Source organism: Amblyraja radiata, chromosome 3 (genome assembly GCF_010909765.2).
Source record: "Amblyraja radiata isolate CabotCenter1 chromosome 3, sAmbRad1.1.pri, whole genome shotgun sequence".
In the NCBI taxonomy this organism is placed as follows: Eukaryota; Metazoa; Chordata; class Chondrichthyes; order Rajiformes; family Rajidae; genus Amblyraja; species Amblyraja radiata.
The window spans coordinates 42,300,175-42,323,117 of record NC_045958.1 but is presented as its reverse complement, the minus strand read 5'-3'; the positions used below and the strand labels follow the sequence as shown (position 1 = coordinate 42,323,117).

The window sequence follows — 22,943 nt, the reverse complement described above, 5'->3', positions numbered from 1 at the left end:
AACCAACCTGAGGGCTCCGGCCGCGGGACATACCATCGCCCATCGGGGCCTTTAAGATCGTGAGCCCCAGTCGCCTCGACGTTGCAGTGGGACTGCTAGACCGCGGGAGAAGAACAAAGGGAAGAGATAAGACTTTTGCCTACCATCACAGTGAGGAGGTGTTGGAGATTCACTGTGATGGATGTTTGTGTAAATTGTGTTAAGTGTGGGTCTTGGTTTTTTTTTGTAATGTTATGACTGCAGGAATGAAATTTTGTTCAAACCTTGTCTGTTTGAACGACAATAAAAGGCATTCTATTCTATTTTATTCTATTCTATCCTGTTTGATAGTAACTTTGGTTCCACAGACAGATACAGGCACACACACTTACAGATTCTGATTTCCTTCTGTACAGGAGTGAGCAGAGACATTTATTATATTATTAGCTGATATACCTCAAGGATATAATAGTTATCTGATTAAAAAAAATAACAGTTGAGTCCCAATTACAATTGTGCTATCTGTTGGATATTTCTGTAAAGTGCTTAAAAAATATATACAAGCATTCATGATTTGTTATCGTTACGTTATTGGAATTTGTTCAAATAAATTTGTATGTTTATATTGGTATCTGTAATTTTTCTCCCCTCTTGCTGCCTATTGTTTAGCTTTCCATAGGGCCCACTCTGAAGGAGAACCATAGGTGGTTAAATAGGACTACATTTATTGTTAATTTTGTTAATTCATAATGAATAATTTGGAGCCTCACCTACATGTTTGAATTGGCATTTGGGGTTTATTATTGTCACGTGCACCGAGGTGCAGTGAAAAGGTTTGTTTTACACATGATCCAATCAGATTGGATAATATTATACATAAACATAATCAAGTCAAACTCAAGTACAATAGGTAGAGCAAAAGGGGAAAATACAGTGCAGAATGTAGTTCTCAGCATTGTGGTGCATCAGTTCCTTAAACAAAGTCCAATGTCCGCAATTGGTGAATCAGACAGTACCCTAGCTTACCGTTCTGAAGCCTGATAAAATGCGAAGAAGCTGTTCCTCAGTCTGGTAGTACATGTTTTCAAGCTTCTGAACCTGTTGCCCAACAGGAGCCGGGAAAAGAAGGAATGACAGGGATGGGACAAGTCCTTGATTATGTTGGCCACTTTTCTGAGGCAGCATGAGGTGTAGATGGAGTCAATGGTGTGCATTCTGGTCCATGTGATGGACTGGGATACATCTACAACTCTGCAATTTGTTTCATCTCGGGCAGATCTATTTCCAAATGAAATTGTGACGCAACCCGACCGTCTGCATTTGTCGTAATTTGTATGTTTAAATGAATAAAACCATTACTTAATAGAAACAAATTTTTCAATTAATTAACAGATGCATTTTACAATCTGGTATCGATAGAAACTCAGTTTGTTAAATTTGCCAGCACACTTAATAAGAGTCATAGATGTAGATTTCAAAATCCAAATCCTTTGCCTGTTCCCCAATATCTAGATATTTACATTTTGGACATTATTTTCTTCCAATGATTTTATATGTTCATCTACGTTAGTGAGGAGCTTGAAGCTTGACAAATATTTGTTAAAAGATATTTAAAATCTCAATTAAATTTAGAAAACATAATGTTAACATCATGTTAATAGATATGAGATCTGAACAAGTATCCAAGTTCTCACAAGGTGAGTGGAAGTAGATTAACTTCCCTCTTTCCGAATATGGAATATGTGCATTTCCAACATTTTCAATTCATCTTGTAACTTAGAAAAATACTCATTTAAGTAATGGTGTTTTTTTTTTAATATAGGTTACCCTCAGAACGATGGAGGAACATCTCTATTCTCTGTTTACCTATTATTACTTTACCTGAGGTTGTTCCGTTGATGGAAAGTCTTCTAAGTTGTCGTGACAATGGTTTGGATGAAACTCTCAGCACAGAGTTCCTAGAAACTGTCAGCAATTGCTTTCTGCAGTAAGTAGCCTTTACATTGCAAAAGTGTGCTTACAAATCGTGGCAGGTGGCATTAAAACCTCCATTGAAACTGTACCAATATGTTCCAACCAGCTAGAAATTAAACAAATAGAATCATTGGAAGAAAAAAATGATTTTTCTTTTTTTCTTAAGATATAGTTTGACTGCAGGTGGTCTGATAGCAAGCAGTGGAAAGATTCTATAAGTGTTTGATGGGGAAGTGTTGGGAATATGTTTCCAATTATGAAAGGATCCAAAACAAAGGCCAAGCATGTAAGTTAATTACCGCAAAAAAATCCAGGAAATCTGTCTTTACCCAGCGAGTGGTTATGGTGTGGAATTTGGTAATCCGTGAAGTAGTTGAATTGAAATGCATTATTGAATTTCAGGTGAAGCTTGGATAAGGAAAAGAAACAAGACATCCTGTAGTCTCCTATCACTTGTGATTCCCTATCACTTCCATTTGCCTTGATGTATCCTATAGCTAAAACCAGCCATGTGGCCACAGATCTGGTTGCTGCTGTTTCTTTGCATGCTAAGATCTCCCTCGTCAATGCCTCAAAATATAATACTTCTAGCTCAAAACAGCTCTTCTCAAAATGGCCACTACAATGTCTAGCCTGTGGAGATTTTGTCCATTCAAGAGCCTTTTAAACTAATTGCAATCGGTATAATAATTTGCCTAATAGTTAAATTTCCTCCCAGTTAAAAAAGTCGGAAAGTTATCCATTTTACCCCAGACTCTTGAGAATGTTATAATTCCCCACAGGGATATTGATGTTCTTTTATGAAGCTATATGCTGAAGTGCTGCATTAAAATTTAATGTTCTATTAATAATCAATGATCTTCAGTTATAAAACGTTGTTATTTATTTCTGCTTTTCTTCCATTGAAAATTTAACACAACTCTTCAACTCCTGATAAATTCAATTTTTTAACTTATGGACATTTAAAACATTTTTGAACGCCCTGGTGGGCCTGTAAATACATTGAAATTAGCAGAAATACATTATTCATCTTATTTCTCCTGGTTGTTTCTGACATGCATGACACTATGGTGCAGGTGTCAGTCTTGGCTCAGTGTCAATTCCCTACTCTGAGTCAGGAGGTTGTGGATTCCAATCTATTTCTGGAATTTAATCTAGGAGAATGTAATGCCATAGATGTGCTGCTACGTTCAAAGTTTCCTTTGATTTGATATTAAACCATCTGTTAAATTTTGAATTGGATGTGAAAGTGTCTGGCATAGATAGAAAGGTGTAACATTCCTGAAGCAGTGTGTTGGGAGTGGAGTAGGGGAGGTACATTAAAAAACAACTCTTTTTTTCTATGAAATATTCAGCAACTTTCTTTCATCAAAGAGCTCAAAATAAGGCATAACGATAAAAGTATGAGAAATATTTTATAATAAAACTAAAGAACCTGTAATGCTGTTTTTTGTGTATTTGAATAATACTTCTAGTTTGAGGTCCATTCAAATTGAAAAGCTTCTTGTACTTCCACTGCTCTGTTATAGTGGAGGCAAATTTGTGAACTTTAGAGTCTGCTGCTCTTGTCTTCAATGTCCTATTGTGAGAAAGTGTTTGTGAAATCCATGACCCCAGCTTATCTGTTGGACTTGTTCTTCTTTTACTGTATTTTTTGCGTGCCTGCTACAACAAATGTTGTACCTTCCTGCCCCTTGTGTTCTTCTATTTCAAAAATATAACTGAATAATTTAAACCAGATCTATCTGCACCTGAAACCTGGATCCTCCAATAGTGCATGATGTCCTTCCAGCCATTTCCCTTGGTAGCATTGTGAATTGTACTACCTTGTGTTTCCAACCACAAGGTAGCACAATCCCTGACATTAGAAAAACATCTCGTTTAAAAAAAAACACAGAATCAGAGAAATGCTGGGCAAAACTTACAAAGGGATATTACTGTAGGAAGGAATGCAGCTGTGGAATATTGATGGAAGAATAAAAGCTATAAGAGAAAAGAAAAAAAAAGGGGTACAGGAGGCTGAAGGGTAGTGTGTGGTGGGATTGGAAATTGTGAAGTGTCTTTACCATCCAGAGCTAGACTCTTTGGTTCCAGTCTCTGGGACAGTCACTCAGAGGTCATCAAAGTCTCAGAAACCCACTGCTCGCCAGGATTAACTCCCATTGATGCTGAAGGCCAAACCATGTGTTACTGCTAAATATCAGTTACCAACTGGGACATCTTGTGTGGACTTTTTTTTTAAGGAAAAAAACAAGAGATTAAAAATATGGGGGATTTGAAGGCTAAAGAAGGCTGTGTCTTGTAACTGATATATGATGCTGCTGTCTCAACACCTAGTTGAGTTACATTGAGAATACCCAGAAAAACCTTATCAAAATATTGATTTCTCAGCAATGTTGCCACACTGTCCCCCTTGAGTGCAGTTACTGCAGTTGACCAGTCACTCTAATTTGGGTAAGTGAAAATCCATTAGGATTTCCACATTTAATCATAATCTGAAAATCCAGCAGGATGTCTGCATATGTTGATGCTGGGTTGGATTCAACTCTAATGGTATTGCTGAACATGTTTTCCAGCACTCTAGACAATATTGTTTCTTCAGCACAGAATGGTGTACAGGCTGAAACTTGAGTACGTTGCCCCGACCAAATATTGGCAGGAAGAAGAGAGAAAGTGAAATTATTTTATTTTATTTACCTTTAATAAATTGCTATATTTAGTAGATTTTGCTCTTAAATCAAGAAATTATGTGCATGCATGAGGTACATTAAAAATATAATGACATATCAACATTCTTGAACAAAGTATTATTTACAGTAACCCACAAACGTTGGTGGCAAATGCTACATTTGATTTTTGTAACTCCAGCACTTCTTACTTAAAAAGTAAATTGTGGCTTGTGATATGGCATGCACAATTAATAGTCTCCAAGCCCACACAGAAATCATCAGAAGCAAATCCATAAAAGACTGCTTGGTAAAAATATTCCTTCTGTACAGATTCCAAAGATAGCATTGTGGAATGAATTAACATGCCTTATAATGTAAGTGTGTGCCAAATACAATATTGAAAATTAATCTGAAATTGGACGCTGAACTCTAAGTGAAGTAATCTTCTACCTTTGTGATGCAATGTTCTGCCACGTTTAAGTTTCCCTGCTTTGATTTGAATAGCACACAAAGACAAGCATTTTACCTTATTTTGGTACACGTGATAATAATAAACCAATGCCTATAAACAGTAATTTTCTCATAATGCTTTGTTCATTATCAGAAATATGTACATTTACTTCCACAATGCTTTTAATTATGTTGTGATATAAAGTTAAATAGTATGTATTAAAATTGGTGATTTATTGTAAATTTTGAAAATATAGTGCAAAATATGAGTGTCCAGTACTTATCTTCAAACAATATCATGCATATAAAACAGTAATCCAGTAAGAAGAGTCAATACTCACAGCTGTATAAGAAGAGTCAATACTCACAGCTGTATATGAAACTTTATTTACTTGTGCTTACTAGGGTGACACAGTGGCAAAGAGGTGGAGTTGCAGCCTTCCTGTGCCCGAAACCTGGGTTGGATCCTGAATAGGGTGCCATCTGTACAGAGTTTGTACGTTTTCCCTGGGTATGGGTTTTCTCCGGGTGCTCCGGTTTCCTCCCACATTCCCAAAGACGTGCATGTTTGTAGGTTAATTGGGTTCTGTTAATTGCCCCTAATGTGTAGGATACAACTGGAGTACAGTTGATTACTTGTCGGCCCTGACTCGGTGGGCCGAAGGGTCTGTATCCATGCAGTATCTCACTCAACTGAACTAAACTGGAGTATTTATAAATTTATACTAATTATATTATATAGAGGTTGATGCATTGGTAATGTAACGTGATATGGGACATAGCATGAAAGTATAATCACGTCAAAATCAACAGTGCCAAAGCATTAATTTTGGAATTTTAAACAATTTTTTTAGTAGATAGAGATCTTTAAAACAGTCAGTTATAATTCAACTCAGATTGGCAGTTTCATTTGGTAAGACCACAAAGACGGCTGCTTTGCAAAATGAAAATGCAACATTATATCTAGGTAAAACTGCTGTTGTACATTTGTTGTCAAACACATTTGTGAGGTGGCACAAAGATGACACGAGTGACTCCAATCATCCAATATATTGTAGTATATTACATTTTCAGATATTTAACTTGGGTATTAAACCGAAGCATTAAAGCCCTTTTTATTCTCTAGATTCTGTAAGGAGGGCTACAATTCCAAATGATGATTCAGTCAGCATATTGCTAATTGGCATTGATCCGTAAACAACGGCAGTAGGTGTGACTGGAGGAGTGTTATCTATTTTTTGGTATATTGGTGTTAGTGAGTTGTGATGAGTTGCATAATATGAGGTATTTGTACTTGATTGGATCTCAAGCTCAAGCTCAACTTCTTTGTCACCGACTCCAATCTCCTTACAGGTCATTTACTGTATACGGCTTCATCTGCTAAGCTAACCTTTAAATACCATAACCTTTTCATCAAAATTACCAATTACCAATTTCATCTCAACTTCATAGAAACATAGAAAATAGGTGCAGGAAGAGGCCATTCGGCCCTTTGAGCTAGCACCGCACCGCCATTCATTGGCTAATCGTCCCCAATCAATAATCCGTGCCTGCCTTCATTCCTGTCAGTCCTGATTTGGTATTTCTGTTATGGGAACCATTCCGCCCATATGAAGTTGATAGCTCCATGTTGTGCCTCACCCAAATGTGAACTTCAATATCTCCAGGACACTTAATGCCAATCATTTCCCCTACTAAAATCATTTATTACCCCTGGAACTGACACGCCACCTTTCAGTGCCCTTAAACTCGATAGCTTAGTTTTTCTTAAAGAGAACCCGTTATCTGTATTATAACTCTCTTTTATTAATCTTCTCTTTTCTACACCCAAAAAAACATATCTTACTCTACCAGAGAGTCCTGGAGTCAAACCAGCGAGGCTGTGGGCAATTCCAGTACCTTGAACAATTCAAAGGGCTGATCTATGATTGTTAGACAAACCCCATCCACGGGTTATATTGCAATCATTTAGCAGGTGACAAAGCCACCACCAGCTTTGCTACAAAAGTTAACACCATTTTTCTTTTTAAAAGCACTTCAAAAAAATGTAATTATGAATTGTTAAAAAATAAAAATCAGTTTAAGATAACTTTAAATCATAAAAAATATTAAATTAAGAAAAATGAAACTTGCTATTTCCATACCATTTCTTTCACAAAGCCTTTTAATTGAATGACCAACCAGCTGCATGATTCAGCAGCTGATTTCTCACTAAATACTGAGGAATCTCAGCAAACACCTGCTCTGACGTCAGACTTCACCAGGAATTCATCTAAAAGCATGGACAGGAAATTGCCAGTGTTTCTTGTTGAATAGATTTTGAACTTTTACATTAATGTTGAGATTCAGAACTTTCCTACTTGGTGAGAAATATGTCCGATATTCTCAATGGTATCAGTCCAACGAGCTCTACCCATCTCGTCCAGAGTGAGGAAAGGGCTTGCTTCTCTTCATCCTCCATACCATCACCCTCCATATGTAAAGGATCAACCTCCATAATTTCTGCCACACTCAACAATGTGGCACTACAGGTACATCTTTCCTCCCCTCCCCTTCCCTTCCCTTCCAACATTCCAAAGTGTCTGCTCCTTCACAGACTCCCTGGATTCATATTTGCACTTTAACACCCACTCCCCTCTTCATGCAACCCTTTTATCTTTTCCATTCCTAATATCCAAGGACCTAAACACCTTCGAGGTGAAGCAACAGTTTCTATTTATTACATTTTATTAATTTATGACATTCCTTTTTATTTCATCATATTTATCTACTATTCCTTTTACAGAGCTGTAGCTTTTGAACAGACTTCATTTTAATGTATGCAGCTGTGGTGCATCAACAATGAGTTGGCATCAAGCTGTAGTGTCGAGACCAATTTACAGTGAAATTGCAACAGTGTTGAAAACTACAGATGTATCCACAGACAATGGAAAGCAGTAATAAAACTCAGCAGCACACTAGGTTAGAGGCTAAATTATTTCTTAATAAAGACAAATGGAAATAATGAGGCTGGGCAAATTTAAATCACTAAATTGTTCTTGCTGGTAATGTGATGACTGGTAAATTAGTATCTACGGTAAATTTTACAGTCATATTACTGAAATGAACAGCCTGGTGAGTGTAAAGTGAGTGTTTAAATATCTATTAGCTAGTAAGTAGAGATTTTTTTTTAATTGACCCTCTCTAATAAAAATAATATTCTCCTAATCCTGCATAAGAAATAGAATTAGGAGGAAGACATTCAAGTCCTGTGCTTGTTCTGCTGATCAATAAGGTTATGCCATCCTTTGGTTTAGTGCCACATTGTTGCACTATCTATGCATCACTTGCAATATTTTTTAACATAGGCGACTCCCGTGTTATGGGAGGGTGGGGTTGCATTCCGAGAGAACAGTTTGCATCACGACTTTCATGGTACAAAACACATCAACTGCATAACTGCGGGTTGGGAAAAAAAATGTATTCACTTTCTTTGGCATAAATTCCACGAGTCAAATTTTATTCTGTATCTCAAAATTTCTGTGACCAAATGGCCTTAATGAAAGGTGTTTGCTGCATCAAATGTAAGCATATGTAGTAAACATCACTTATTTTTCCATCAATGTGCCAGAACCTCCCTGTTAAACTTAATTTATTTATGTTTGGTCTGCAAATTACATTTCACTGACTTTCTCTCTGTTCTCTGCACCCTCTCCTGATGCATGGTTTCTGACCTACAGTATTGACTAATCTTATTTCTATAAATATTGTGCTTGATCTGCTGAGTGCTTCCAGCAACTTTTGTTTTTACCTCCAACTCTCTATTCCTTGATTCCCTTAATGTCTAAAAACCATGCAGCTTTGTTGCCACCTTGCTCAAATGCCTCTTCTGAAGGGAATGTTTTAAAAAAAATTGATATATAGCACCACTATTGGTCCATCAAGTTTGCTACAGTTTTCCTATTTCTTACTTCTCCCTATATCCTGCTGTCGTCATCTCCTACTATTGTGTTAGGCACCCTTTTGAATCAGAGTGATTTGAAATACTGACTAATCATTATAAGCAATGGATTATCTTCAAGGCAAGGGATATATGTAATATCCAATATGAAACATTTATCCCAAGTTGGAATTGTAGGTTCAATTTTAGGCATCAGGCTTTAGGAGAGATGTGGGATGTGAAAGTTATAATGGCATGTTTCCAGGAATTATGGTTTAACGGATGAACTGGAAAGATTGTCCTACTTAGAGAATGCAGAACGGAGGAGATTTGGTTGACCTGCTTAAAATCATGAATGGTTTGGGCAAAGTAACTGGTTTCCGGTGACTGACAAGTTGATAAGAAAAGGTCACTATTTAAGATGATTGCCCAAAAAACAGGTGACATGAAGCTTGTGTGATTTGTTTTCCTTTCTTGCGTCGTCACGTAGAGGGTAGTGATGCATGAAACTAGCTGCCAGAGGAAATGGTAGAGGTGGGCAAAATTATGACATTTAAAAGACAAATAGACAGACAGGTACTTGGATAGAACGGATTGTAGAGATTTGGGCCGGGCAAAGGCAAGTGGGATTAGCTTCATTGAGTTGTTTGGTCAGCATGGTTGCGTTGGAATGAAGGGACTGTTTATGTGCTATAAAGCTCTGTGACTGTAATATAAACTCTGAGTAGGATTGCTAATTAATGGCAAAATTATTCATGAAAAGTATAAACTTAATAGTTTTCTATCCTCAAAATGTAAACTCTGGAAAATTGATGCATTTTTGTTTTTATTTAAGATGGAATGTATTCTGATATTTGCTGATTTTCACTAATCCACTACTTATATTTCATGTGCTCATTATACTTGAGTGATGTAATTTTCCATAAACTATATTTTGTGTTGGGTGTTCTGTGTTCTTAATATGTACTTTACACATGCATTTTAGAAACATAGAAAAATAGGCGCAGGAGGAGGCTATTTGGCCTTTCGAGCCAGCACCGCCATTCAATATGATTATGACTGATCATCTAAAATCAGTATTCCGTTACTGCTTTTTCCCCATATCCCTTGATTCCTTGAGCACTAAGAGCCGAATCTAACTCTCTCTTGGAAAAAATCCAGTAAATTGGCCTTAACTGCCTTCTGTGGCAGAGAATTCCACAGATTCACAACACTCTGGGTGAAGACGTTTTTCCTCATCTCAGTCCGAAATGACTAACCCTTTATTCTTAAACATTGACCCCTGGTTCTGGACTGCCCCAACATCAGGACCATTTTTCCTGCATATAGCCTGTGCAATCCTTTAAGAATTTTATATGTTTCTACAAGATATCCTCTCATCCTTCTAAATTCCAGTGAATACAAGCCCAGCCGACCCATTCTTTCATCATATGTCAGTCCCGCCATCCCGGGAATTAACCTGGTGCACCCCCACAATAGCAATAATGTCCTTCCTTAAATTAGGAGACCAAAATTGCACACAATACTCCATGTGCGGCCTCACCAGGACCCTGTACATCTGCAGTAGGACATTTTCTCCTAAACTCAAATCCTCTCGCATTGATGGCCAACAAGCCACTAGCTTTCTTCACTACCTGCTGTACCTGCATGCTTACTTTCAGTGACTGATGTACAAGCACACCCAGGTCTCATTGCACCTCTCTTTTTCCTAATCTGACACCATTCAGATAATAATCTGCCTTCCTGTTCTTTCCACCAAAGTGGATAACCTCACATTTATCCACAGACTGCATCTGCCATGCATCTGCCCACTCACCCAACCTATCCAAGTCACCCTGCAGCCTCATAGCATCCTCCTCGCGGCTCACACTGCCACCCAGCTTTGTGTTATCTGCAAACTTGGAGACATCACATTCTTTCCCTCCTCTAAATCATTAATATATATTGTAAATAACTGGGGTCCCAGCACCGAGCCTTGCGGCACCCCACCAGTCACTGCCTGCCATTCTGAAAAGGACCTGTTAATTCCTAATATTTGCTTCCTGTCTGCCAACTAGTTCTCTATCCATGTCAAAACCCTACCCCCAATACCAAGTGCTCCAATTTTGCACACTAATCTCTTGTGTGGGACCTTGTCAAAAGCTTTTTGAAAATCCAGATACAGTGCCCTCCATAATGTTTGGGACAATGACCCATCATTTATTTATTGGCCTCTGTACTCCACAATATGAGGTTTGTAATAGAAAAACCCCCACATATGGTTAAAGTGCACATTGTCATATTTTATTAAAGGGTATTTTTATACATTTTGATTTAACCATGTTAAAAAAAAGCTCTGTTTATACATAATCCCCCCCCCCCCCCCCCCATTTCAGGGCACCATAATGTTTGAGACGCATGGCTTCACAGGTGTTTGTAATTGCTCAGGTGTGTTTAATTGCCTCCTTAGCGCAGGTATAAGAGAGCTCTCAGTACCTAGTCTTTCCTCCAGTCTTTCCATCACCTTTGGAAACTTTTATTGCTGTTTATCAACATGAGGACCAAAGTTGTGCCAATGAAAGTCAAAGAAGCCATTATGAGACTGAGAAGCAAGAATAAAACTGTTAAGAGACATCAGCCAAACCTTAGGCTTACCAAAATCAACTGTTTGGAACATCATTAAGAAGAAAGAGAGCTCTGGTGAGTTTACTAATCGCAAATGGACTGGCAGACCAAGGAAGACCTCCACAGCTGATGACAGAAGAATTCTCTCTATAATAAAGAAAAATTCCCAAACACCTGTCCGACAGATCAGAAACACTTTTCAGGTTTTGACTTGAGAATTAAGGGACAGAAGTTTAGGGGTAACATGAGGGGGAACTTCTTTACTCAGAGAGTGGTAGCTGTGTGGAATGAGCTTCCAGTGGAAGTGGTGGAGCCAGGTTTGATTTTATCATTTAAAAATAATTTGGATAGGTATATGGACGGGAAAGGAATGGAGGGTTATGGTCTGAGTGCAGGTAGATGGGACTAGGGGAAAATAAGTGTTCGGCACGGACCTGAAGGGCCGAGATGGCCTGTTTCTGTGATGTAATTGTTATATGGTTATAAGGTGTGGATTTGTCAATGATCACTAGCAAAAGTATTTGAGTATAGGAGCAGGGAGGTTCTACTGCAGTTGTACATGGCCTTGGTGAGACCACACCTGGAGTATTGCGTACAGTTTTGGTCTCCTAATCTGAGGAAAGACATTCTTGCCATAGAGGGAGTACAGAGAAGGTTCACCAGACTGATTCCTGGGATGGCAGGACTTTCATATGAAGAAAGACTGGAGAGACTCAGCTTGTACTCGCTAGAATTTAGAAGATTGAGGGGGAATCTTAAAGAAACTTACAAAATTCTTAAGGGGTTGGTTGGACAGGCTAGATGCAGGAAGATTGTTCCCGATGTTGGGGAAGTCCAGAACTAGGGATCACAGTTTAAGGATAAGGGGGAAGTATTTTAGGACCGAGATGAGAATATTTTTTTTTCACACAGAGAGTGGTGAGTCTGTGGAATTCTCTGCCACAGAAAGTCGTTGAGGCCAGTTCATTGGCTATATTTAAGAGGGAGTTAGATGTGGCCCTTGAGGCTTAAGGGATCAGGGGGTATGGAGAGAAGGCAGGTACAAGATACTGAGTTGGATGATCAGCCATGATTATATTGAATGGCGGTGCAGGCTCGAAGGGCCGAATGGCCTACTCCTGCACCTATTTTCTATGTTTCTATGTCCACAGAAGACTTCATGAACAGAAATACAGAGGCTAACACTGCAACATGCAAATCACTGGTTAGCCACAAAAATAGGATGGCCAGGTTACAGTTTGCCAAGAAGTACTTAAAAGAGCAACCGCAGTTTTGGAAAAAGGTCTTGTGGACAGATGAGACAAAGATTAACTTATATCAGAGTGATGGCAAGGGCAAAGTATGGAGGAGAGCAGGAACTGCCCAAGATCCAAAGCATACCACCTCATCTGTGAAACACTGTGGTGGAGGTGTTATGTCCCGGGCATGTAAGGCTGCTGAAAGTACTGGCTCACTTATCTTAATTGGTGATACAACTGCTGATGCATAATGAATTCAGAAATGCACAGACACATCCTATCTGCTCAAGTTCAAACAAATGTCTCAAAACTCATTGGCCGGAGACTCATTCAACAGCAAGACAATGATCCCAAACATACTGCCAAAGCAACAAAGGACTTTTTCAAAGCTAGAAAATGGTCAATTCTTGAGTGGTCAAGTCAATCACCCGATCTGACCCCAATTGAGCATGCCTTTTATATGTTGAAGAGAAAACTGAAGGGGACTAGCCCCCAAAACAAGCATAAGCTAAAGATGGCTGCAATACAGGCCTGGCAGAGCATCACCAGAGAAGACACCCAGCAATTGGTGATGTCCATGAATCGCAGACTTCTAGCAGTCATTGCATGCAAAGGATATGCACAAAATACTAAACATGACTACTTTCATTTACATGACATTGCTGTGTCCCAAACATGATGGTGCCCTGAAATGGGGGGGACTATGTATAAACACTGCTGTAATTTCTACATGGTGAAACCAAAATGAATAAAAATAGCCTTTATTAAAATCTGACAATGTGTACTTTAACCACGTGTGATTTTTTTCTATTACAAATCTCAAATTGTGGAGTACAGAGGCAAATAAATAAATGATGCGTCTTTGTCACAAACATTATGGAGGGTACTCTGCACCAGATCCACTGGCTCTCCCTTATCCATTCTACTTGTTACATCAAAAAATTCCAGAAGATTGGTCAAGCATGATTTCCCCTTCAAAAATCCATGCTGACTTTCGCCAATCCTGTCAATGATTTCCAAATGCGCTGCTGTAACATCTTTAACAATCAACTCGAGCAGCTTCCCCACTACCGATATAAGGCTAACTGGTCTATAATTCCCAGTTTTCTCTCTCCCTCCTTTCTTAAAAAGTGGGGTTACATTGGCTACGCTCCAGTCCACAGGAACTGATCCAGAGTGGAGAGAACGTTGGAAAATGATCACCAATGCATCCACGATTTCTAGGGCCATCTCAAAGGTTTCAATGGTCTGTTTATTGTCACATGTATCAATTAACTTACAGTGAAACCCGATTACATGACTCCTTGAGTACTCTGGGAATTAACCGTGTCACTTTCCATCCTAATGCAGAATTCCACCATACTATAGTCACTGTTGTTTTATTTTTTTCGGCAGACATTGCTGAACAATTTTTGGAGTTCATCCATGCGGTCTTTAAATCTTTGCCATTGCATCTCCACTGTCAACCCTTCAAGTATAATTTGCCAGTCTTTCCTAGCCAATTCCCGTCTCATACCTTCAAAGTTTCCTTTCTTTAAATTCAGGACTCTCGTCTCTGAATTATCAGTGTCACTTTCCATCCTAATGCAGAATTCCACCATATTACGGTCACTGTTGCCCAAGGGGCTTTGCACAACAAGATCGTTAACTAATCCTTCCTCATTATACTATACCCGGTCTAGGATGGCCTGTCCTCTGGTCGGTTCTTCTACATATTGGTTTAAAAAAACATTCCAGGAAATCCTCCTCCGCGCTGCTACCAATTTGGTTGGCCCAATCTATATAGATGAAAATCACCCATGATAACTGCTATACGCATACACTTCCACGTTGTTGACTCAAACCCTCCCACTGTTTAGTTTAAACCCACCAGTGTAGCACTAGCAAACCCGCCTGCTAGTATGTCGGTCCCCCTCCAATTAAGGTGCAACCCATCCCTTTTGTACAGGTCACCACTGCTCCTAGTCCAGGTCAACATGGATTGCAGTTGGCGTGCAGGTATAGCAGGCAGTGAAGAAAGCTAATGGAATGTTGGCCTTCATAACAAGAGGATTTCAGTATAGGAATAGAGAGGATCTTCTGCAGTTGTATAGGGCTCTGGTCAGACCACATCTGGAGTATTGTGTACAGTTTTGGTCTCCTAATTTGAGGAAGGACATCCTTGTGATTGAGGCAGTGCAGCGTAGGTTCACGAGATTGATCCCTGGGATGGCGGGACTGTCATATGAGGAAAGATCGAAAAGACTAGGCTTGTATTCACTGGAGTTTAGAAGGATGAGGGGATACTTATAGAAACGTATAAATTTATAGAAGGACTGGACAAGCTAGATGCAGGAAAAATGTTCCCAATGTTGGGCGAGTCCAGAACCAGGGGCCACAGTCTTAGAATAAAGGGAAGGCCATTTAAGGCTGAGGTGAGAAAAAACGTTTTCACCCAGAGAGTTGTGAATTCGTGAAATTCCCTGCCACAGAGGGCAGTGGAGGCCAAATCACTGGATGGATTTAAGAGAGAGTTAGATAGAGCTCTAGAGGCTAGTGGAATCAAGGGGTATGGGGAGAAGGCAGGCACGGGTTATTGATTGGGGACGATCAGCCATGATCACAATGAATGACGGTGCTGGCTCGAAGGGCCGAATGGCCTCCTCCTGCACATATTTTCTATGTTTCTATTAAGACATCCCAATGATCTAGAAATCTAAATCCCTGCCCCTTGCACCAACTCCTCAGCCGCACATTCAGATCCCGGATCTCCCTGTTCCTACCCTCACTAGCACGAGGTACTGGAAGCAACCCAAAGATAACCACCCTAGAATCAGCCTCCTACCTAGTTCCCTATACTCACGTTGCAGAACCTCCTTCCTCTTCTTACCCACATTATTTGTGCCTACATGTACAACTACCTCTGGCGGTTCACCTTCCCTCTCGAGGATATTCTGAAGTCGGCCTGAGACATCTTGGACCCTGGCACCAGGGAAGCAATACACCTTCCTCGAGTCTCGCCTGCTGCCACAGAATCTCCTGTCCGCACCTTTGATAATGGAGTCACCCACTACAGTGGCTCTGCCTGATGTCGATCTCGCTGGTCGAACCTCAGCTCTAGGATTCGAGTCACAGACCTGTCCGCCGTTTAGACTGGAAACGTCGCCTGTCCCGACAGCTCCCAAGAGGGTGCACCTGTTTCCAAGAGGTACTTCCACCAAGGTCTCCTGCACTAGTTTCATCCCCTTCCTTTCCGTCTCTAACCATCGCACCGCTTGTACTTTTATCTTTTATTTTCATATGTTTTTGGCCCTTGGTGTGAAGTTGCAAAGTGTTAACAAAGTTAAGTTCGGTGCAATGGAGGGAAAATGTTTCTAGATTTGGAAGGCTGATCTTTCTGCCCTGGAGTCCTGGAGCTGATTGGCAGGCTCTAGGCAACATCACTTGTAGAGATAACCGAGCCAGAACAAATCCTGGCCCTGAAACACCTCTCGGAAACCTGGACCATTGGCAAAGTTCCACCACAGTTTTGCCATCAGTCAAAACTGTCAGCTCTTCCAGTGGTTCTGACATTCAGAACTTAAAAAAACATTTAAAAGTTAACAATTAATTTTAGGATGGGATTTGACAGTTTGCAAGTCAGCAGTATTCCGTTTCAGATTAAACAGGAAGACTTCTTCAAGTCTGCATTGTTAAGGAACAAATAGGCTTTTACTCTTGGATTAGGGTTGGAGGGCGTGCGAAATGGGGGATTAATCTGCAAATTGTATTCAATGAACAATTTTCGACATTAGCCATTCTCTGAATCTGATCAGTGGGTTCAATATGAGTTTTAACTCCGAGGCACGTGCGCCAATTACTGCTGTGAAATTTCCAGGATGCTCCTGATCTTCTCCATAATTTCTTTTTTTTTTTCACTTAAATTTTTATTGATTTTTAAGCGATATATACAAAACAGTGCAACACCATCACCATAAATAAAACAAAGTAGGAAAAACAGCAATCAAAATTTAAAAAAAAGTAGATAGGGGGGAAAAACAAAGAAGTAAATAAAAAAATATAAATTGGAATAAGACCGTGTGGTTCACTTACCAAATTAAAAAAAGAAAAAACATTACATTGATTAGTTATCTGGAGATAATTCAATATTCATACAAACATACCATCTAGTTCTATATAACGCAATCTTCCCATATCTAGCTCGGCATTTATCTAATTGGTGTCATGGCTCAAATAAACGGTCCATTTTTCCCAGATCTTCTCAAATGAATTCTCCTTGACTCTCAAGGAATATGTCAATTTCTCCATATTAAAGATGTCTCGCACAATTTCTAACCACTGTTCCTGTTTTGGACTTTTTTCATGAAGCCACTGCCTGGTAATGGCCTTCTTACTTGCTGCAAGCAAAACTTTAATCAAATATGTATCTTCTATTTTTACAATATCTTTAATACGCCCCAGATACATCACAGGGCAGGAATTTGGGATTTTATAATCCAAGATAATTTTTACAGCTACATTAACATTTTCCCAGTATGGTCTTATCTTTACACAGTTCCAGAAAATATGCGAGTGGTCTGCCTCCGTACTCCCACACAGCCTCCAACAGTGTTGTTGGACAGCAAGTTGTCTGCTTTTTATTTTGGGTGTTATAAAAAAGCGAGATAGATTCTTCCAGCAAAATTCTCTCCATACTAGTGAGCTTGTGGGTGAACAATGTGTTTCACACATTACAATCACCTTGATCAAATTATTTGAAGTTTCATCTAGTTCTAGCCTTATCTCTTTTGTAAAGTAGTCTCTTAATTGCAAGTATCTAAAAAAATCTTTGTTTTCGAGACCATACTTTGACTTTAAATCTTGGAAGCTCATAAACTCGCCATTTTCTGAAATTGTATACATTGCCGTTATGCCTTTTTGTGCCCATTCTTTGAATTTTGAATCATACACCCCTGGCAAACTTTGAGTCATATGCGAACCACTTCAATGCTTGAACTCCTCTTTTTAATTTGTATTTTTCCACTATAACATTCCATATTTCTAACGTAAATGCTACTATTGGATCCATAGCATGTCTCAAAGCCGCTCTCAGATATTTGTCTCCCACCAAAATCTGGGTCTGGTAACCCTGTATCTCCCTTTCCATTTCTTTCCATCGAGATTCATAATTAGGTCTACACCAACAAGCCAGAGGTCTGAGTTGAGCTGCATAAAAGTATTTCCTCAGATTTGGTAAAGCCATTCCACCCTTGCTTTTCGGCAGTTGAAGTGTTGTTAGTTTTATTCTTGGTTTTTTGCTATTCCAAATGAATCTAGAGATCATTTTATCCCAGGCTATGAATTTATCTCAGGGGACATTAATTGGGAGAGATTGGAATAAATATAGTAGTTTAGGTAGGATATTCATTTTTACCGTTTGTATTCTGGCACTGAAGTCTAGAGGAAGGGTCGACCACCTTTCAACATCCTTTTTGATGTTTTCTTCAATTTTGTTATAATTAGTTTCAAACATGTTGGAAAGTGTTTTGGTTATAGTTCTTCTCCATAATTTCAGTGGGAATTTGGAAGAAATGTGGAAATTGTTGTTTTTTTCCTGCTTTGATATCTAGCAAGTTACTGTAAGTATTGAAATTCTTTACTGATATGTTGAAGCTACTGAATTTATGTAAAAAGCTATAAAACTTTCAGGCATTGTGTACGTAAATATACAGTTTACAACATTTTGCAGAACAATTTAACTTAAAATGGATGCTTTATTGAATTTAAGAATAATATCAATCTGCATCAGACTGAATCATTTCTTCAGACATGATTACCATTTCCTTCAGACATGATTACCAATTTCAGCACACATAAGAAGTAATTCGGAATAAAATCTAAGGTTGTCAATTTTTGGATGAGACAGGTGATTTGAATCTTTTGGATGATGGATTGACAATTTGCAGGTGGGTAATAAGTGAGATTTTAAATCGCATCTAAAAGGAATACTAACTCCACCGTTTTTTCCCCTTTTCCCAACTAAATAGAAAAAAGATTCTCCTGTCTGAGTCTGCAGTTGTGAACTTGTGGCTGCGCTACCTTCCTAGTCTGGAACAGACTGTTCTGCATCTTATCGAATCTTTGGTATCTCATCCATGTGTTTCTTTAGTGGAACTTGAAGCCATCATCACAGACTCATTACTGGTAGGTCTCCTAATAAGAAGCAAATTATAGATTATCAACACCGGTTTTGATTGATTTCCCCAGTGAATTTATACTGAATGTTTAGGGAAGAATGTCAAATTTAAAGATTTTGGGGAAAATTGTATTGACAAATCTGAAGATAACAATTCTGCAGCATGAAGATGAAAGGAATTACAAGGTTTTGAGTGAAGGGCAAGAGAGTCTAATGGATAGATCTTTCAAAAAGCTAAGACAATTTGATGTTAATGGCTTCCACTTTTTGTGCTATTTCATTCTATAATGTGTGAATCATAGGCTAATATATCAGAGAAGGTCTTTCCTGCTTGTGTTGGCACTTTGAAAAAACTATTCCAATAGTCTTGCTCCTCTGTGCATTCCACTTAATCTGCAGTTTGTTTCACCTTTTCACGAGTACATATCAAATTTCCGAGTACACGTCGGGAGTACATATGGTGCGATATGAGTACATATCGAATTTCAATCAAATCTGCTTCCATCACATTTTCAGGCTGTACTTCAGGTCAAATCACAAATCCATCTCCACTATGGTCCTTTTTGGCAGTTATTTCACATTTGTGCTGTTGGAAACTCTTAATGGTTCTTATCAAAACCTATCATAATTTTCAATACTTCCATTGAATCTCCATTTAACTAAAAAATACACCAAGTGCTGGAGTAATTCAGTGGTCATGCAGTATCTCTGGAGAATTTGGATAGGTGGTGTTTCAGATCAGAACCCTTCTTCAGGCTGATTGTGGTGGGGAGGGGGAGAAAGCTGGAGAGAGGACAGGTGAGAGGTGTTTTTGATTGGGAGACAGTCGGATAAAGGCGAGAGATGAAAAGACTATGTGCTGAGATAAAGATAGAAGAGCTATGAATTGTGAACCAGGAGTTTGGGTCCCCACCTCTCCCAGCTCTCTCCCCCCCCCCCCCCCCCCCCCCACCACCCACAACCAGTCTGAAGATGGGTCCCGACTCGAAATGTTATGTATCTATGTTCTCCAGAGACATTACCTGACCCGCTGAGTTACTCTAGCATTATCTTTTTTTTTTGTAAACCAGCATCTGCAGTTCCTTGTGGCTCCATTTAACTACTTCTGATCATATAATATGTCTACATAACTGTTTATCCTCCCCCCCCCCCCCCATGTAATCCCGTTAAGTCACCGCTGTGCCATCAGACTGGCATAACTGTCAATACTCTATCTTAGTTTATTTAATAATCTTCCTGATTTATGTTAGACTTGTGAGTGTAAGGTATTGGTTAGCCAAGTAGTGACATGATATGGGGAAAGAACTATCTGAAATATTTAGTTATGTGTCCCACTGTTTTCTTTAATGGGGAGGAAAGCTGTTGGAGGTAAATTTCGGAACGTTTCTTATGGTGATCTGTGCATTTATGATTTGGTAATTTTTACAGAGGGTCCCACTTGCCTCTTTAATCAAATGCTACATTGGGTCAAGGGGAGACATGCAGATCATGCAGAGATATACTCACTTAATCTCTGGAATTATCTGATTTGGGCTATGCCCGGAATGACGTCTAAAACCAAGTTGTTCTGACAAAACCCAAACAGAACGACTTTCTACAAGCTGTTAGTGATTATGTGTTGCAAGTAGGATAGTCTGCAACATGTTCTGCTGATGATTGAAAGTATGCTTGTGGTAAATTTATCAAGGTGAAAAGTTTTCACAAGAGCTATAACCATATAACCTTATAACAATTACAGCACGGAAACAGGCCATCTCGACCCTTCTAGTCCGTGCCGAACACGTATTCTCCCCTAGTCCCATATACCTGCGCTCAGACCATAACCCTCCATTCCTTTCCCGTCCATATAACTATCCAATTTATTTTTAAATGATAAAAACGAACCTGCCTCCACCTTCACTGGAAGCTCATTCCACACAGCCACCACTCTCTGAGTAAAGAAGTTCCCCCTCATGTTACCCCTAAACTTCTGTCCCTTAATTCTCGTCATGTCCCCTTGTTTGAATCTTCCCTACTCTCAGTGGGAAAAGCTTATCCACGTCAACTCTGTCTATCCCTCTCATCATTTTAAAGACCTCTATCAAGTCCCCCCTTAACCTTCTGCGCTCCAAAGAATAAAGCCCTAACTTGTTCAACCTTTCTCTGTAACTTAGTTGCTGAAACCCAGGCAACATTCTAGTATTACTCCTCTGTACTCTCTCTATTTTGTTGACATCCTTCCTATAATTAGGCGACCAAAATTGTACACCATACTCCAGAATTGGCCTCACCAATGCCTTGTACAATTTTAACATTACATCCCAACTTCTATACTCAAAGTCTCAATTTCTATGTCTAAAGATTTATTCTACTAAAACATACATTTTTTCTGGTTAACTGATTGAGGAGAAAAATATATATTTTATGTTGATGAATGATCATTTAAAAGCCTGTGGCTGGCATAACTAATAAACTACAAACATTAGTATTCATAAATGTATATTGTAAATCAGAGAGAATCCAAGAGAAACTGCACTGGCTGAAATTGTACCTTGCATAAAATAAGCTTTCTTGCAATTGACCCAGGACACTGCTACAGAACTGTTTAGGGCAGTATTAAAGACCTAACCATGAGCATATTGCTCATAGGGATGTTTGCTGGTTATTACACAAGTGTTCATTCCCCTTGCTGCTTCTCAGATAATGCAATTTTCCATCTTACATTCAGCATTTAGGAATGTTCTGCTAAGTGGGAAAGAATATTTTTGAAACACATGCAGGGAGTGATCACTTCCCACAAGAGTCCAACCATCTCCACTTGACATTCAATAGTGTTCCCATTGTCAAACCTCTCACAGTCAACATCCATAGGATCACCATTGACTAGATATTTAACTGACTGCCCAACTTATTCCTGTCATTTTAAGAGGGCAGAGACTGGGTAACTTGCAGCAAATTACTCACTTCCTGACAAGCGATCTCTTGACCCCATCCATGTGCCACATCAGGGTTATAGTAGGTTGCTCTTCATGTGCCTGAAGCTTCAACAATCTCTGAGAAAGCACCTTCTGCGGTAAAGCACGTCTTTTGATTGTTATTCAATCCGACACCATAATTGGTCACTCTCCCCATTTATGGAAGACATTCCTAAGAGTGTACCATCTGCAAAATGTACTGCAATTACTTTAGAAAATATTCTGTAACAGCCCATCTGAAAGGGAGGACAGCGTAGCAATCACTTGGAAACTCCACCACCTGCATGTTCCCTTTAAGTTACACATCATCCTGATTTTGGCACAATATCACCATTTTCCAATACTGACATTAAATCCTGCTGTACACCTCACCCTACCTTCACTGCACAACCTCCAACTCAATTTACAAATTCGCAGACAATACCACCACTGTGGGCGCATATCAAATAATAAGCCGAGAACAGAAAGGAGATTGAGAACCTCATAACATATAAGATGATGAAACATATAAGATTGTTAAGGGCTTGGACACGCTGGAGGCAGGAAACATGTTCCTGAAATTTGGGGGAGTCCAGAACCAGGGGCCACAGTTTAAGAATAAGAGGTAAGCCATTTAGAACAGAGACGAGGAAACACTTTTTCTCAGTGAGAGGTGTGAGTGTGTGGAATTCTCTGCCTCAGAGGGCGGTGGAGGCAGGTTCTCTGGATGCTTTCAAGAATGAGCTAGATAGGGCTCTTAAAAATAGCGGAGTCAGGGAATATGGGGAAAAGGCAGGAACGGGATACTGATTGGGGATGATCAGCCATGATCACATTGAATGGCGGTGCTGGCTCGAAGGGCCGAATGGCCTACTCCTGCACCTATTGTCTATTGTCTATAACCTGGTGTCAAGACAATAACCTTTCTCTCAATGTCAACAAGACAAAGGAGATAGTGATCGACGTCAGCGAAGCTGTGCAATTATCCTGGTATGCATTGAAGGCACCGAAGTAGAGATTGTT

General features: G+C 39.3%; 1 protein-coding gene across 4 annotated transcripts in view; it reads left to right on the top strand.

Moving 5' to 3' along the window:
• Positions 1-22,943, top strand: part of fancc (FA complementation group C) — a 140,237-nt gene that overhangs the window by 78,303 nt on the left and 38,991 nt on the right. For all 4 annotated transcript variants that reach the window (XM_033017700.1, XM_033017699.1, XM_033017698.1 and 1 more), the window contains 2 exons: positions 1,802-1,966; positions 18,839-18,995. In XM_033017700.1, the coding sequence (XP_032873591.1) occupies positions 1,802-1,966; positions 18,839-18,995 (322 nt within the window). The remainder of the gene's footprint in view (positions 1-1,801; positions 1,967-18,838; positions 18,996-22,943) is intronic.